Raw genomic sequence first — 19930 nt, forward strand, 5'->3', positions numbered from 1 at the left:
TAAAATGAGTACATTGGGTAAAATCAGAGGTAATAATAGGCGGTTGAAGCGTAGCACTGGCCCTGTTACCTTCATTGTATAACCTTAGCTCCTAGATATAGCTGACTACTCTTCTATAATACCAATGCCGCGTTGGCGGTATAAAACGGGAGACTATTATTAAATATCATTCAATGTGTAATGTACATCTACCAAAATATACCAAAAGGTAAATACTTACATTAAATTCACATACATGAAGACCTTGAGAATTACCTAAAATGTATTTAATGTCCTTTCAACATGCATGTAACCACTTTATTAAACGCCGTTTCTTATCGACTCTTATTTACCTGGTAATCTAATAAATATTTTATTGAGGGTTTAAATGGTTGTACAACACAATGGTAGTAAACAACACTTATAGTATTTACTTTTATTTTCCATAGTAAACACACACACACAGTTCAATAATATCTCTTCATAAACTGTACTAAACTGCAAAGTTAACAAAATGGTATATAATTTTATATGAGACAGGAGAAATGTCATTACAAAATATTATGATATAACGTCACAATGGTTCGCGCGCTTTTTCTATCGTTTGAAATTATTTAAATACACAGAAGATTTTAAATTTGTATTTCTAAGTTATTATGAGGTTTTGAGGCGTGAAATTTTGGAAATCTTATTGTTAAACTAAACTGAACATTATTATGTAATAAAACAAAAATGTGCAAGTTCCCTATTGTAAAATTAAATTCATATCCGTTTGATTTTTCTAATTCCTAATTAAATTTTTTTTGTTTTAGTTTGCTATAATTTACGTAGCTCCTGGTCAGGAAGATAAAAATTCAGTATTGTCTAATCAAGGTGGTAGTATTGCTTATGAACAATTTTTGGCATCTTTGGCATGGGAGGTAGAGTTGGAAGGTCATACGGGTTTTTTAGGAGGTTTACAAAGGCAAGGAACAACTGGATTGACCGCTCCTTATATAGCTACAAGTTTCTTAGAAGCAATTTTCCATGTTGCCACTCGAATGCCGGGAGATTCTCCAGAGGCCGTACTTAATAAGGTATTGTTACACTTCTTTGCAATAACTTTATTTAACTCCAATAATATTACAATACAACTTTAACACACTGACCAGGGCCGCGCCGTCCATAAGGGCGAAGAGGGACGGTGCCCCCTGGAGCGGTATTGAAAAGGCGCCGGTAGGTGCCGAAAAAAATTTTTTGACAATACCGAAATTATCAGAAATATTTTTTATTACCAGAAACAATAAACAAAAGTAATGGCATTGACTAAGGAAAAGAAGGATTTTACCCACTGGTGAAATCAAGCCAGAAATATTGAAGTGGTTCAAGCAATTGAAGAATAAAGAAAGGAAAAGCAGTTGGAAAAGATGACATTTCTGGGGAAGTGTAGAGAGCATTACGAGAGACAGGAACAAGGTGGCTAACGGGTTTATTTAAAGGCACATATCCATACAAGGGTGATCCGCGCTCGATGCAGCAGCTTCACATAGTGGATACGTTGGTGATCGCCGTTCGGCGCTCACCCTCTTCGATTCAACCGGTTTGCGGTTTATATGTAGGGGAGCGCATGTTATATCCATTTGAGCAGCTACACCGAGCGCGGATCACCCTTGTATGGATACGTACCTTATGCAATTTTCATTATAAGGCAGCTGATGGTAAGTAAAATACAGGAATAAAGAAACAAAAGCTTATATGGTAAATGTTGGGAAAGTATATGATGATAGAATTCCTCGAAAGATTCTGTGGTGGGCACTTAATAAGAAAGGAGTCCCTGGTGAATGTGTAAAGATTGTGTGAGATATGTATGAGGAAGTAACGACTAGTGTTTAGGACAGGTGTGGAAGAGACTGATAAATTTCATGTGAAAGTAGGATTGCACGTGTACCAAGAACCAAGACTCAGTGCTTATTCTTTATTTATTCTTATTAGTTTTTGGTTTAATGTATGCTGTTGGTGTAGTGTTAGTATGAAATAGTAAAAGCGCCTTAGAACAAAAACTGGAACAGTGGAGACAAGCTCTTGAGGAAAAGAGTTTAAAACTTTTTGAAAAGTAATAGTTTTAACTACCTACGATCGGTATTACAGAGTAATGGGGAAATAGATAGAGATGCATGTAGTGGAATTAGAGTTGTATGGACCATGAAGTGGAATAAAGCGAGTGGTTTGTTGCGTGACAGGAAAATTCCAATGAAGCTGAAGGGAAAATTCTATTAAACATAAGGCCAGCTACGATGTACGGAACTGGATGTTGGACAGTTAAAAAGAAAGAAGAACAACGAATGCATGTGGCGGAAAATGCTTAGATGGATGACTGTAGTGACAAAGAAGGATAAGATTGGGAATGAGTATATTAGGGGAAGTCTAGGGGTGACACCAATAAATGCCAAAATGAGGGAGCATAGGTTAAGATGATTTGGTCGTGTTCAACGTCGAGACGTCAGTCACCCAATACGAAAAATTCTTGAACTGCAGGTTACTGGAAGGAGTACGAGAGGAAGACCTGGGGTGAGACGCTTAGGCAAGACATGTCGGTAAAGGGGATTAATATCGATATGATCCCAGACAGAAACTTATGGAGAAATACAATTAGGGAAGCTGACCCAGCATAGAGATAAAGGCAAAGAGAATGATGATGAAACAAATAGTTTGTAGGTTTTCGCTTTGTGCATGACAGGCGCTTAGCTCCTTTATCTGACATTTTTGGATCTCACAATTTGACGTTAAGTATATGATAAATAGGTAACAGTTATATACCATTTTTATACAAAAATTTTTATACAAACAATGGCAATGACATTACAAAGATAGCTCCAATATTGTCATATTTCGCCACTTTTCACGTTGGCATCGTTTCAAGGTACCACCCCACCACTATAGTCACGCCACGCATGAAGTGAATACGGTATACCGATTCACTAAGTTGCAAAAAACTACATACTTACAAATGGAGGACGAACGGGGCGCCTAAAATTTCTTGCCTCGGGGCGCTTGAAAGTCTTGGCGCGGCCCTGACACTGACAGTTATAAACTTCAAATACTCAATTACAACTGATCTATAAAATGTCAACTACATATATTTTTATATATTTCTGACGTTCCAAACTTCATAGACATATCGGGATTTTTTTATGACCTCTCGAATATTCCGAAATTTGAATACTTCTTCTTTTTCGTCAAGGGACTTTTTATATGTGGGATAAATCTTACACAACTATCATATCGGTAGGATTTTTTGATAACATTTTCATGATAAATTCAATATCAGTAGCTCTAATTTACCATTTCCTAAAACAGTAAACAATACATTTTTGAAAACATTATCGTGTCAAATATATCTTTCTTCTTGTGATTTCTTCTCGAATTGGAAATTGGTTACCATCATAGCTATCCGCGTGCTATTGACAGCTGTTCTGGAGAGGTCTATTAAGCTGCAATTATACACTTATGTAGGATTCTAAGCCAAGAAATGATTATTCGGCCTTTTTCTTTTGCCCTTGATATTTTCTTGCACCAGTTGATCAGTTATAGAATTTCATACTTCATTACGTCGGCATTTCTTACTCGTTGAATCACGGTATTTTCAGAATATGTCTATAAAACCTCATTTGAAATGCTTTCAACTGTATACGTTCGATTTTTAGTGTCCAGTGTTCCATTTCATACAACAAAGTGGAGAGAACACTTCAACGTTCGCATCATCAGTTCCTTAGCGAAATTACAATTAGTGATTCGCTTTTTCATTCTTGCGAATGTTTGTCTCGCAATTGCAATTTCTGTCCTTATTTTTCTACTTTAATAATTGTTGTTATTTAACTAGATTTCTGCAGTTACTAACAATTTGTACTTATTTTCTGCTACGACTGGTCCCCATAATAAATGTCGCTTTGCATGAATCATGAACTTATTTTTCTTTTACGTTTATTTCTAGTCCGTTGTTTCGGCTACTACAGTCTTCGTCATTGGAATAGCCTTCGTACCAAGCAAAACCGGGATATTCTAACAACCAATCATTGTTGGCTAGTAGAAACGTTTCGGGACCTCAAATGTTTACTCCTTAAAGCGGGATATTCCTATAATAGTGGAGTCACTGAAGGTGATAGGAAGCTATTACCTCCGATTTCGTTGAACCTCCATCGATTTGCATGAAAATTGGTGTGTTTAGAGGATATCTCAAGGAACAAAGGTGACATGGTGCCAACTTGCGCTTTTACCCTGAGGGTGGATGCCACCCCTTCTCGGGGGTGAAAATCATTTTATTAAAAATAACCCCATAATTCGATAGAGCGACAAATTTCAAGTAAAATTTGTTATATAAAATTATTAAAATAAATCAAAACTTTTTTAGTTAAAAGTTATTAAAGATCGAAGATTTTAATTTTTCTTGAGAAAAATGCATTTTTTTAAACAATTTTTCATCAATAACTCAAAAAATGTAAGTTTTTACAAAAAAGTTATAATTATCAAAATTGAAGCTAATAAAAAACGAAATAAACCTCTTATAGAAAAACCTTTTAATTTTAACTAAAAGTGAGTTATAGGTAATTGAATGTATATTTTTTTCGGCGAGTAAAAAACCCATAAGTATTCAAGCTGAAATAACGGGACATTGATGCATTTTATAACATAAACTTATAAAACATTTGTCAAAGTACTTAAAAATATCTATCAAATGAGCCCCTGAACATGTGGATAGCCTTAAAATTTATGCTCCAAAATTTTTACAAAATTTATCTTTTAAAATTTTTTCCAAAAAATGTTATTGCTTTTTTTTAACAACTCCGTTCGTGTTTACGATATCAGGTTCATCTCAAAACTGTTTGAAAGTTAATTCCAAGTGCTATTTAAGCACGTTGAACCTAATCTTTTAAACTCCTTACTTTTTTTAAAATAAAAGGTTAAATGGCCCCGATTGCATGGTTCCCACAGCAAAATTTAAGATTTAAACGTTTCTATCTCGGTTATTTTTTACCCTATAGAAATAGTAAAAGAGGTAAAATATTTGTCAAAGAAAAAACTAAAATTTGGTTATATATAATTTTTTACGTAAATTGAGTATTTTTGGAGTATTTTCAAAAGAATATGAGAATTACAATAATTTTAAAAATTATGATTTTTTTAAATTATATCATTTTTTCAAAAATATGCATTCTAAACCGGTCAAAATTATCGAAAACATTACTTGTGCTAATATAAAGAAGTTTTTGTAAGGATTACTATAAATTTTAATTTTTGTGGAAATGGCGTGTTTTATTTTTCACTTTTTCCTAAAAACTTCGAAACAGTTCTTTTATTTTCATTATAACTTACTTAATTTTGACGCTATTACATGACGCTGTTCTGAAGCTCATTTGGTAGGTACTCCGAAGTACTTTGACAAATGTTAAGCAGGAATATTTTATACATTGTATCGTTTTCCCGTTATTTAAGCTTGAATACTTAGATTCCAGTACTCGTCGAAAAAAATACACATTCAATTGCCAATAACTCAATTTGAACTAACATTAGGTTAGTTCTTTATGTGAGGAATGTATTCAATTTTTTATTATCTTCAATTTCAGTAAAAACAACTTTTTTGTAAAAGCTTATAGTTTTTGATTTATACGTGAAAAACCGATTTAAAACGTGCATTTTTTTTTACGAAAAAATAAAATCTTTGGTCTTTAATAACTCAAAAAGTGTTAATTTATTTTAATAACTTTATATAACAAATTTTACTTACAATTTGTCCCTCTATCGACTTATGGTATTATTTTTAATTAAATAATTTTCACCCCCGAGAAGGGGTGGCATCCACCCCCAGGGTAAAAGCGCAAATTGGCATCATGTCACCTTTGTTCCTTAAGGTATCCTCTAATTACTTACCAATTTTCATGAAAATCGATGGAGGTTCAACAATCGTTCATTCTAATAAGCGGGTTCGACTGAACTTACTATATTGATTTGAGACAATTACTTAGTGTTGTAGTGATTCTAAGCTGCAAGCTAAAGTAACGGTGTCATCAGCCAATCTTATGTTCTCAATTCTAATAAATTCTCGCTGATTCCAGAGAGTAACTATTGTTTAATTATAGTATAGGAAATATAGTATCTATAGTAAACACAGTTTTAATTATAATACGTATTCCATGACTTCTTTTTTCTTAGTACTTTCACAAGTTTCAAAAAATAAATGGATATCAACTAAAGAACATCATCGAAATGAATATAAATAAATAAACTTAATCTAAACTTTTTTTTATTTACATAAAGCCGCATCAACCATGAAAGGTTATTAGCTGATGTTGAACGATTGCAATTTATAATTATTGCTTTATAAAATAAATTTATATCCTTAGTTAATTGTATTGGAATTAATCTAAACTTGCTCACATTAAACAATAATCAATGTTATTCATAGTCATTAATTTTTGTTTTAGATAAGACATTTAGGCAATGACGAAGTTCACATTGTATGGTCCGAGCACAATAGAGACTATAGACGTGATATCATTCCCACTGAGTTCTGTGATATTTTAATAACTATTTATCCATTAGGAGGAAATTTAAATAGAGTGACAATTAATTTAAAATCTGACGTAAGTATTTTTTTGCAAATAATCTTTGTTACTAAATCAAAAAAAGTTTATATATTCAAGCTTAACATATCCGTTTCTCTTTAATAAATTATAAACTTCTCGACGCATTTTTGATGTAAATCTAAATAATAAATAAATAATAAAATGCCTTTAAGTATTCAATTTTAAAAATAGTATTTTAATATAACGTACCCATAAAATTTGTTTAAAATATAAATAACAAGTAAATAATAAAATTACTTTATCTACTGTATCTCATATTATGTATAAGTTTTTAGTTTGTGAAAACTGTCATTATAGATAGCAGTGCGTGAAGGATTTAAAGTGTGTGTGAAGTAACAATGTACTTTAAATGGGATTTACTTTTTCGCACTGTTTTTTGGCACACTTTTATATAATCAAATATCATTAACTTTCGCGTTGTCATGGTGATGACATGTGAGCAATAAATTACAACAAAAGTTTTGACAGTTTTGTGGTTTGAAAGAAGTTAGAATTTTTAAATGTCAAAGTTCTAAAAATTGTAGAATAGAAATGAATTCCAGTGACGAAGAGTTACAGTTTTTTATTTGTTTATCGTAGATAAAATATTGTATGAAACTGTGCGTGAAGTACTTTTTGCGAACTTACGCGATGTATAGCACTCGCACCGCAGTCGCTCGTGCTCTAAACATCGCGTGCTTTCGCAAAAAGCAGACTTCACGAACTGTTTCATAAATAACTATTATTAAATTTTAATAGTTATTTATGATATAAGTGTTAAAAGTACAATTTTAAGGCACGCATGTGAAAGTTTTGCAGAATGAGCGAAGCGAATTCTGCAATTCACATGAGTGCCTTAAAAATGTACTTTTTAACACGTATATCATACAATATTTTTTCTACAAACGTCTTATATATCAACAATTATAATTTATTCATTCTCAATTACAGGAAAAACCCTACAAAACTACAAAACTTACAATACTTACGCGATGTATAGCACTCGCCCGCAGTCGCTCGTGCTCTAAACATCGCCTGCGTTCGCAAAAAGCAGACTTCACGAACTGTTTCATAAATAACTATTATTAAATTTTAATAGTTATTTATGATATAAGTGTTAAAAGTACAATTTTAAGGCACGCATGTGAAAGTTTGCAGAATGAGCGAAGCGAATTCTGCAATTCACATGAGTGCCTTAAAAATGTACTTTTCAACACGTACACCATACAATATTTTTTCTACAAACGCCTTATATATCAACAATTATAATTTATTCATCCTCAATTACAGGAAAAAACGTACAAAAACTTTTACTTAAACTTGACTGACATTCTCCATTTTTATATTTTTCTTGACATTACATCAAAACTGCCTATACTGTCAATACGTAAATCATAATAGACCGGGCAGTATCGTCGCCCCCGCTAGCGAAATTATTCCGATTCGATTTTTTTGCACAAACTTACTCAAAAAGAGGTCCTTATAACATATCCACAGGGTTCCGGGCGGTGCCGTGGTCGAAAAATTGTTAAAACAATCTTTTTTAAACAAATTCACAAAAATAATTTTTTCATTTCGAACAAAATTTTTTTAGATAAATCGGCTAATTCTGAGCAAAAAAGGTATCTTGTCATTTTTTTCTAAAATTGATTGTTGTCGAGTTTTATGCGATTAAAAATTTGAAAAATGCGAAAATGGCCATTTTCAAAGCTTAATAACTCGATTAGACATTATTATTATGAAATTCAAAAAGTCACCAAATCAAGCTTCAAATCCCTTCTTCAAGGTCCTGAAGAGATTTTTGTCATTATTTTATTAGAAAGCTGTTATTTTTAATTATTAACAATTAGCGCTATAGTCCAGGATGTATCGTCGCCCCCGTTAGTGAAATTATCCCGATTCCATTTTTTTGCAGAAACTTACTCAAAACGGGGTCCTTATAACATATCCACAGGGTGCCGGGCGGTGACGTGGTCGAAAAATTGTTTAAACAATTTTTTTAAACAAATTCACAAAAATAATTTTTTCACTTCGAACAATTTTTTTTTTAGATAATTTGGGACATTCTGAGCAAAAAATGTCTCTTGTAATTTTTTACTAAAATTGATTGTTGTCGAATTATACGCGATTTATAATTTGAAAAATGCGAAAATGGCCATATAACTCGACAACAATCAATTTTAGAGAAAAATCACAAGAGACCTTTTTTTCTCAGAATAACCGAAATTATCTAAAAAAAATCGTTCGCAATAAAAAAAATATTTTTGTGAATTTGTTTAAAAAAAAATTGTTTAAACAATTTTTCGACCACGGCACCGCCCGGCACCCTGTGGATATGTTATTAGGACCTCGTTTTGAGTAAGTTTCTGCAAAAAAATGGAATCGGAATAATTTCACTAACGGGGGCGACCGACGGATACATCCTGGACTATAGCGCTAATTGTTAATAATTAAAAATAACAGCTTTGTAATAAAATAATGACAAAGATCTCTTCAGGACCTTGAAGAAGGGGTTCGAAACTTGATTTGGTCACTTTTTGAATTTCATAATAATAATGTTTACTCGAGTTATTAAGCCTTGAAAATGGCTATTTTCGCATTTTTCAAATTTTTAATCGCGTATAACTCGACAACAATCAGTTTTAGAAAAAAATGACAAAAGACCTTTTTTGCTTAGAATAAGCCAATTTATCTAAAAAAAAATTGTTCGAAATGAATAAATTATTTTTGTGAATTTGTTTAAAAAAATTGTTTAAACAATTTTTCGACCACGACACCGTCCTGCACCCTGTGGATATATTATAAGGACCTCTTTTTGAGTAAGTTTGTGCAAAAAAATCGAATCGGAATAATTTTGCTAGCGGGGGCGACGATACTGCCCCGTCTATAACAACTATAGAATAACATATACTTTTATTGTTGTATATTCTAACAAATTTTAATAGTTTTTTTTCTACAAACGTGTTAAAAATGCAATAATACAGTTTAAATTATTAAATTTTAAAAAACCTTTTAAACCACCTTTTTCAAATTGCGCAAGTTGTACTATTAATATTAATGTTAATAAATGAAATATAAATATTTTGACGTTTCACAGTTTGCAGTGCCTTAAAATTTTTGAAGCACTAGTTGTTTGCGCCAATATGAATATATATTTCATTTATTTTAATTCGGGAACGTCTTGGCAACACAGTTCTAAGTAAGCATAATCTTCTGTCCTTTATGTTAAGTCAGTCAGTCGTTAACAGACATACGGTCGGAACGTATAGTACACCTTGACAATTTTAATTTGATTTTGTGTGTGTTTTCCGTGAGACAAATTGACGATACCAGACAACATATTTTCGGTAAGTTCCCTTCTTTAGCCCATCCTTCATTTTCCTTAATGCCACCGAAAATAGTGCTTCAACATTTAACAACACGAAGAAAATCTAAGAAAATCTCGGTAAGTTATTATTATTAAATATTTTCCATTTGGTTTTCCTAAAAGCCAAAACATAATTGGTCAATTTCGAGCTTGGATATTCAGCGTAGGTTTACAGTTTGCTTTGCTTAGTTTTGTATTATTAAATAATAATATTCTTATTTAGAAACAAATTGTTCGGTCAAATTTAATGTCGGCACGTATCGAAAAAAAAAAAACTCTGTGATAACTTTTTGCTGATTTTTGTATTTGTATCGTTTTTGTTTCTCGGAACAACTTGGGCTTCGGGCGTGAAAGAAGTTAGGTTTTTAAATATTTGCGGTGTTGTCAAACGTGAATATTTTTCGACTCAATCGGTTACGGAAAAATTCGGATGTATGAATAAAAATTATTTTGTAAACAAATACTAAATTTGATTCACGGTTCTAAACAAAATAAAGAGTTTGCATAATAACTGCCCGGAAGGCTTGTTTTTTAACAAATCTCTATAATTAATTAATTCTATTCAAAATTTATACTCAGACCTGGTTTGTTATATGCTACAGTTTTCTTAAAGTAGACTTTGTTTTTTTTCTGATTTTGCGGATTGATTTCAGTAACAATGACTACTTACGAAAGGCAATTTAAAATATTAACGGCTAAAAAAGAAACGCTTTATACAATCATTCAGACTTTATATGACTTATCGAAAAACTTAACTACGGATAAAACCATTAAAAAATTCACAAACTTGTATCAGTCGTTGGATTCGACAAGGACAGAAATTCTCAAAATTTTGGATGAAATCAACGCAGTCGGGTTTGACGTTGATGAAAACTATAAACCAGATTTTCAGGTGATGTCTGTTATTAACGAAATGTGTTGTGAAGCAAGGGCGGCTTATACAAAATTAAAACCAAGCACCAATATTGTAAATCCAACTTTACAGCAAAGTACACAACAACAGTGTAATGTACACAGTCTTTTGCCAAAAATCACTATTCCAGATTTCCACGGAGAAACAAAGGAATGGGAAGCTTTTTATTCGATTTACAAACCATTGGTACACGATAATTTCCAGCTGACGGATGCAGATAAGGCTCGGCTTTTGGTTTCACATTTAAAGGGATCGGCCCTTAGTATTTGTGCGGGAATAGCTACTTCTGGGGATAATTATGACACGTTATGGAAAGCACTTTTAGGAAAATATCATAATAAAAGGTTGTTAGCAAACACTTATTTACAACAAATTTTTAATTTTAAATCCTTGCAATCGGAATCTGAAAAAAATCTAAACAGTTTTTTAGAAATCTTTGACGCCTCGGTTAATGCCTTAAAAAAGTTGGATGTCCCGGATTTAACGGATTTTATTTTACTTTATCATGCACTCTCAAAACTGGACAGGGAAACGGTAAAATCTTTTGAAAATCACATGCGCGGAACGGTTATTCCTACTTACACGGATTTAATTAAATTTGTTAAGGATCAAACAAAAATTTTGCATAATAGTGACTCACAAGGGGATAGCTCCAGTGGCTATCATAAAAATAAAAATTCGAAATCATTTTTTGTAAGCCAGCATGAGAATAAAAACAATAACAGAATGCCTTTTTGTGTTTTATGTAAAAAATCGTCACATTTTTTGGGTAGGTGTGATAAATTTAAGGCTATGAATCCTACACAAAGGTACGATTTGGTAAAAAATAATAATTTATGCTTTCTGTGTTTTTCCCAGTCACATGGTGTAAGACAGTGCTTAAAAAGACCGTGTGCCCAGTGTGCCAAGAATCATAATTTTCTTTTATGCGCAGGAAAACCGGAAATAAGGGGCGCGAAAGAAAATAATCAAAATAATCAACCAAATTCTGGTGTCGGTATTCCAGAAACGGGTTCCAATAACCACAATTCGGGTTCAGTTAATTGTGCGTTTCAAAATTCTAGTTTTTTGAGTAGAAATCAGGAAAAAACGGTTCTATTAGCAACGGTAACGGTATGTGTGTTAAATAGTCCTTTACAAAATGCAACGGCGCGGTTTATTTTGGACAACGGTAGTCAGTGTAATCTTTTGACCACGGAATGTTGTAAAAAACTAGGTCTTAGATATACAAAAATTAATTCTTCGGTACAAGGTTTGGGACAAAACTCTCAGTCGGTAAGGGGAGTAACGGACATTATTATCGCTTCGCGTTTTGATCAGACTAAAAAATACGATGTTCAAGCTTTAGTTATTGATCATATTACAGATAAATTGCCAAAAACGAAATTAAATTTGCAAACTTTATCGGAATTTAAAAATTTACAATTAGCGGACGATAAGTTTTTTGAACCTAAATCAGTGCGCAGTTTTTTCCTATTCTTTTCGGCGGTAATCGGATTTTGAGTTCTTCAGGTTTAGGGGCGGCTTTAGAAACAACGTTCGGGTATGTTATTATGGGTCAGGTGGATACGGAATATTCCACTCCCATAAATTTGCTCACTTTAAGGGAAGAAACATCGATTGAACAAATTTTGACAAAATTTTGGGAATTAGAGCAGGTTCCAAAACGGGAAATTCCGGATTTAGACGCTATAGAATGTGAAAATATTTATAAAACCACGGTTTCCAGGGATATATCGGGCCGGTTTACTGTTGCATTACCTTTTAAAAGTTCACCAAAAAATTTGGGAAATTCAAGGGTTTCGGCGGAAAATCGGTTAAAAACCTTGGAAAAACGGTTAACAAAATCGGACAGCTTGCGTGCGGATTACAATAAAATTATGCAGGATTTTTTGGATCAAGGATACTTAAAATTATTGGAAAAAGAAGATTGTGACTTATCCTATTATATTAGTCATCACCCTGTAATAAAATTAGAGAGTTTAAGTACACCTATACGTATCGTATTGGATGCATCTTGCCCTTCAGACAGTGATGTCTCCTTGAATGATTTATTGCATAGCGGGCCTAAACTGCAGGCGGACATATGCACTTTATTAATAAATTTTCGGCTTTTTCCAGTAGCATTGAGTTCGGATTTAAAAAAGATGTTTTTACAAATAAAATTAGTACAAGATCACTGGCGGTTTCAAAGAATATTATGGAGATTTGATCCAAACGAGGAAATAAAAACGTATGAATTTACGGTGGTTGCGTTCGGTTTAAGGTCGTCACCTTTTTTAGCGCTACGGACGGTTCAGCAATTGATAAATGAAGATGGCAAAGATTATCCTTTAGCTAAAAAATATATTTCTTCGGGGCTATATATGGATGATTTTTTAACGAGTGTTCCGGACGAAATTGAAGCTAAAGAATTATATAATCAATCGGTAAATCTCTTCAAATGTGGTTGTTTTGACTTAGTTAAATGGTCGACTAATTTGGACAATTTGTTATCAGAGATTCCGCTGGAAAAACGTTTACAAAATTCGGTTACATTTAAATCGGAGACTAAAGTTTTAGGGATGCAATGGGATCCGCAGAGGGATGTTTTGAACTATAGGTTAACCACCCCCGATAAAAATTGTACAAAACGTAAGATTTTATCTCTTACTGCAAAATGTTATGATCCTATTGGTCTGATTGCTCCATTTATTTTGCATTTAAAGTTAATGATCAGGGAGTTATGGCAACTAAAATTGGGTTGGGATGACTCACCCCCGGATACGATTAAAAAATCATGGGAAAAGGTATGCAATGAATGGCAAGATTTTTCAAAATTTGAGGTCCCTAGACATGTAGGAGCCATGAGGGATGTTCCGATTATGATTTTGGGGTTTGCGGATGCAAGTCGAGACGGTTACGGTGGGGTAGTTTATTTGAGGGTTGTAAATTCTAGCGGTGAAGTGAGTGTGAGACTGGTTGCTGCAAAATCGAGATGTGCACCTTTAAAAAAGACCATGACCATTCCGAAGCTAGAATTATGCGCGGCTTTGTTGTTATCATGTTTGCTGAAATTAATATTTGAAAATTATAGCAAACTTACTCATATTTCACAACTAGTTGCGTATTCTGATTCGACCACGGTGGTGAGTTGGTTAACTTCGGCAAATACCAAAGATATTTTTGTAGCTAATCGAGTGCAGCAAATTAAAGAAAACCTTCCTAATATTTCATGGCAACATATTGAAGGTAAAAATAATTCCGCGGACTGCTTGTCAAGAGGGTTGACACCCTCGCAATTAATAAATCATGAACTTTGGTTACAAGGTCCTAGTTGGATAAAATTACGGGAATCGGACTGGCCTTCTTCAATATTAGAATCGGATATTTCGGAGGTTAAGGTTTTGGTTATTGAGGAGGAGAAGCAGGGTGAAAAAATTCATCCCTTACTTGAATTGGTTGAACGTCATTCTAGCTGGCATAAAATTTTACGGATTACGGTTCGGGTTTTAATGTTGTTAAAATTAATTCCTGTGCAAAAATTAATTACGGCTACTGCGCTAAGAACAGCAGAATGTTATTTAATTCAGTTAATTCAGTTAAAACATTTTGAAACTGAAATAAAAATGATAAAAGAAAACAAACAATGTAAAACACAGCTTAAGAAATTACGGCCATTTTTACAAGACGGTTTACTTATGGTGGGGGGACGACTTAATAATTCATCCCTTAGTTTTTCGGGAAAACATCCACTAATTTTACCGGGAAAAGAAACGTACGTTGAACGGATTGTTGATTTTTATCATATAATTTATATGCATACGGGGGCATATTTGCTTGAAGCTTTATTGCGTCAAAGGTATTGGATTCTTGGGGCAAGAAATCTTATAAGAAATCGGGTTTTTAAATGCAATCGTTGTTTTAGAAATAAACCGAAAATTTTGACACCGCTCATGGCAGATTTACCGGTATCGAGGGTTACTGCTACTAAACCCTTTTTACACGTAGGGGTTGACTATTTTGGGCCAATAAATATTACATTAAGTAAAAAACGTAATGCGGCGGTTCATAAACCGTATTGTTTATTAGCGGTTTGTTTAAGCACAAAAGCGGTTCATTTAGAATTGGTGAGTTCTTTAAGCACACCACATTTTATGCAAGCATTTAAAAGACTTTTAGCAAGAAGGGGCCCATGCAAGGTTTTGTATTCTGATCAGGGATCATCTTTTGTTTGTGCGAAAACGGTTTTAAGTGAAATTAATCGGTTTGCTAGTTCGGAAGAATATCAAAATGCACTGTTATGTGAATTAAATTTGAACGGTGTGGAATGGAAATTTATAAGTCCACAAAGTCCGAGTCACGGGGGTCTTTGGGAAAGTAATGTAAAGAGCGCTAAGTCGCATCTCTATAAGGTCATAGGGGATCAGTTGTTAACATATGAAGAGTTAAATACTCTATTAATTCAAATAGAGGCAATCTTAAATTCGAGACCTCTTTGTCGTCGACCAACTGATTCATCTCAAATATCGGTATTAACTCCATCACATTTTTTAAATTTAACACCGTTAGGAAGTTTGCCGGCCGACGATTTAACAGATTTAAATATAAACCGGTTAGATAGGTTCCAGTTAATCGATCGAATGGTGCAAGATTTCTGGAAAAGGTGGCGTTTGGAATATTTGACTACCTTACAAACTAGAGAAAAATGGAATATAGATTTGCCTAATGTTAAAATCGGAACGGTTGTTATTTTAAAGGTAGACAATGTACCTACACTTTGTTGGCCGTTGGCCATTGTTACTGAGGTTCATCCGGGTAAAGACGGAGTTGTTAGAAATGTTACTGTAAAAACTTCGAAAGGGACATTTACACGACCAGTTTTGAAGTTATGCCCTCTTCCGAATCAATAAATTTACAGTAATATCTTTTGTATATAGTTATAGGTATTTTTCATTAGAATTTATTTTTTTTTTCGATTATTTTTTTTGAGTTACGGTAATTAACTCTGAAAAATTTTGGTATATTAATTTATGCCTGGTCCTTTGAGTATTTATTTGGAACTAGTTTTTTTTATTGTGTTTTCAGCACAAATTGCATACAGATTTGGCTGAAAAATGGGTTTTTCAGGGCGGGGGCTATGTTTGCGCCAATATGAATATATATTTCATTTATTTTAATTCGGGAACGTCTTGGCAACACAGTTCTAAGTAAGCATAATCTTCTGTCCTTTATGTTAAGTCAGTCAGTCGTTAACAGACATACGGTCGGAACGTATAGTACACCTTGACAATTTTAATTTGATTTTGTGTGTGTTTTCCGTGAGACAAATTGACGATACCAGACAACATATTTTCGGTAAGTTCCCTTCTTTAGCCCATCCTTCATTTTCCTTAATGCCACCGAAAATAGTGCTTCAACATTTAACAACACGAAGAAAATCTCGGTAAGTTATTATTATTAAATATTTTCCATTTGGTTTTCCTAAAAGCCAAAACACTAGTGCTTTAAAGTAGCATTTTTAACGCTCCTATGGAGTGCTAAAAAATTGCATTTTTGCATAAGAAGCTTCGCGGTAGTCTACAGTACCACCTACTTTACCACTTTTTTTCGCTTAATAGAATAACCAATATTTTTTTGTAATTTTGTGTAAACATTAATTATTGATGAAGTAGTAAAATTTGAGAGTAAGGATAGTTGAATCATCAATTTGTAGAATGAACTAACAATAAATCAACCATATCGTTTCAAAAACAAATTATGATTGATTAAGACTCAGCAGGTTGAAATGATATTTTAGTCTTTTGTACAACTAGTAACGGGTAGTTCTGTCGGACAACAGACTTGGTAAAACGAAGGTTTAATTTAAATAAAAATACATTCTTTTATCCAAAAACAGTGAAATAAAATAAAAGTAACAAAATCATATTTTATTCTCCGCTCCGACTTAAAGGAAGTCCTCCCGGCAGTTATCTGTAAAGAAAAATAAAATGTATTTACTGACGTTAAAATACGGTGATGATGTTAGTATGTATATCTACACACACATATCGACAAACTACCAATATGCATATATAGGCTATTGATTATGTATTTTAGAAAGGAACTACAACGTTAACGGGGATTTATTATTTTATGTAGTCAATGGACATCTAAATATGAAAAAACCGCGGAGTGCTACCATTTAAAGGGGTGCGTTTTTGCGAAAGTGGTGAATTAGTTCCTAGGTACAGGGCGAATTAGTTTGAGTTCTATGCACTTTTGGTACAAACACGTGTACAGGAAAATTGTTCCAGGTTAAATTTACTATCGAAGCATCACATTTAAAAGTCAAAAATATTTTTTTTATAAAAATATATTCAAAAGACAAGCAAGAAAAAAAACACGAAAGGTAGCAATTTTGTTTTTTGTGCCATAACTTTTTTCCACGGGGATATAGGTATAGGCATTACTTCACAGGAAAAAACTTACATCCTTCCTCTTTAAACTGACGTTTGGTAGAAGTCTCTATAATTTATAGTTTCCAAAGTATGATTTTTCAAAGTTCGCCACTCACAGCGATTTTGGCCCATGTTCCTTGTTAGTTCTCAAACATTGTTGTGGAACTTTTTTCTACCTAGCTTTAGTTACATGCAATGTTACATTTATTAGAAAAAAAAGTTAATCAACTTTAAAATGGTTTATTGTAGAAGGCTGTATGACTATTTCTAAGCAAGATATGGTTGTTCAAAGTTTTATACTTTTAATGATTTTTGATATATTTTACGATTATTTCTCTATATAACTTTTTTTATTGTATATTAAGGTATATACATTGTACATTAAAAAAAGCTTATTTTCTTTACTTGGTGTATCGTGTATGTCTTTACTAAAATGGTGTATCGTAAAAAATTCTAGGACTATTTTTGAACAAGATATGCTTTTTCAAAATGTGACATATACACATGCAATAGGTCCCACTAAGTTGGAGCCATATGGAAAAATTTATTTATTATTAATTTCATGAAAAAAATTATTCTTTATAAAATACTCAGCATAGTCTAAAACCTAAGATCCAATCATCAAATATAAAATTTTATCAATAGTGTACGAGGTATGTTAAAAAATATGAATTTCGCTGAAGAGTAAAGTACCTTTATATTTTATTATTAAATACTTATTAATATTCGTTATAGTAATATACGAATTAAAAATTATGCTATACTACGCAATTATATTCTCCTAATTGAAAAAAATAAAAAAAATTTAAAATTTTTCTCAAATTACGAATACCATTGGATATCCTACGGATATCTTGTTTAAAAATAGTCCTAGAATTTTTTGCAATACACCATGTTAAAGTAGAGAGAATAGCTTTTTTTATTCCACAATGTATATATTATCTAAATGTAGGTACAAGAAAAAAAGTCATAATGAGAAATTTAAAGAATAATCATTAAAAGTATAAAACCTTGAAAAAGCATAACTTGATTAAAAAGAGCCGTAGAACCTTATACAATAGACCATTTTAAAGGTAATTGACTTCTCTTTCTACTAAATATACCATTGCGTATACCTAGAAATGCGTAGAAAAAAGTTACAGAACAATGTTTGCAAAATAATGGGGAAAATGGCCCAAAAATGCCGTGAGCGGCGAAATTTGAAAAATCCTATTTCGGAAATTCTAAATCCTAAAGACTTTTAGCAAACTTCATTTTAAAGAGGAAGCATGGAAGTTAGTTTTCGCTGAAGCAATGCCTATACCTATATCCCTGTGGAAAAAAGTTATGGGGCAAAAAACAAAATTGTTTTATTTCGTGTTTTTTTCTTGCTTTTCTTGATTTCTTTGTTTTATTTTTGTAAAAAAATATTTTTGACTTTAAAATGTGATATTTCGATAGCAAATTTAACCTGGAACAATTTTCCTGTAGATGTGTTTATACCAAAAGTGTATAGAACTCACCCTAAATCACCCTGTGCCTAGGGACTAATTCACCCCTTTCTCAAAAACGCACCCATTGACCATAAGAGACAATAAAATCCCGTTAACGTTGTATTGTCCTTTTCATGAGCATTTTTCAGTGCGTAACAAATGATAGGAAAAAGGGTAAGTCCGTGGTAATACACATTTATGACATTTATTCTAACATGACATTTTAGTTAAATTTGACAGTTGTCACATTTTATTTTCAATTTGGAATAAAAACAAATCAAATGTGTTTCTTGCATTTATAAAATGGTATTTTCTTTGATTTGTATAGTCTTATAAATTATACAGATTATATTTGTAATATTATTATCTAATTAAAAAAAATATTTTTTTATTATGGCGCCATCTATCGACAACTAGAATAACTAGAATAATCGTTGTAAATGTCTGTAATCACGGACGTGCCTTTTTTCTGTCACATACAATTTAATGCGTTAGAAAGAAATCGAAAAACTGTGACGCACTGAAAGATGATCATGAGAAAAAGAATAGTTACTTTTAGCTCTCTTATTTTGAACATAATCAATAGCCTAATAGGAGTAATCGTTCAATTCACGACTACGGTCTGGCTTTAACTCAATTCATCAAGGCTCGGTTGGTTTTCACTAGATCAACACTCCAGCTTGAACCAGTGAGTCTTTTAGATCAATTATCCGTAAGACTACGTTTGGCTTCAACTCAATATGTTGGAGCCCGGTTGGTGGCCAGTGAGTTCCTGCTAGATCAGTTCTCCAGTTTGAACTAACTTTTTGTTAGTCTCTATTTGATCTAATTCCGACGGACCATCTCCTAGCATTCATCGGTAGTGGTAGGAACTCTGGTGGGACGGCGTGCGTTCGGTGCACGTCGGTGTCCGCTGGAAAGCCAAATGCGCGAGCTAGGGACTCTACCGTTACAAACTTTCACAACAAATAAATTTCATCTAACAATAAAACACTGAAAACGTTTGTTTTCTATACTTCCACAAAATTTATTACAACTATGTGACTACAGCTGTTTCGGCAGAGTGCCTTTCTCAAGTGATTTAGTTTACTATGTGTTTGCCTTTTTAAAGTCTTTAACTGAAGAGATTGAGAAGTGGGGAGCTGTTTGTCTCGAGTTAGTCATTCAGAATTATATCTTTA

At 32.8% G+C, this 19930-nt stretch overlaps 1 protein-coding gene across 2 annotated transcripts in view; it reads left to right on the top strand.

Moving 5' to 3' along the window:
* LOC114336116 (ral GTPase-activating protein subunit alpha-1) overlaps nt 1-19930 on the top strand; it is a 208858-nt gene that overhangs the window by 167490 nt on the left and 21438 nt on the right. For both annotated transcript variants that reach the window (XM_050650360.1, XM_050650361.1), the window contains 2 exons: nt 792-1055; nt 6438-6596. In XM_050650360.1, the coding sequence (XP_050506317.1) occupies nt 792-1055; nt 6438-6596 (423 nt within the window). The remainder of the gene's footprint in view (nt 1-791; nt 1056-6437; nt 6597-19930) is intronic.

Source organism: Diabrotica virgifera, chromosome 5, assembly GCF_917563875.1.
Source record: "Diabrotica virgifera virgifera chromosome 5, PGI_DIABVI_V3a".
NCBI lineage: Eukaryota > Metazoa > Arthropoda > Insecta > Coleoptera > Chrysomelidae > Diabrotica > Diabrotica virgifera.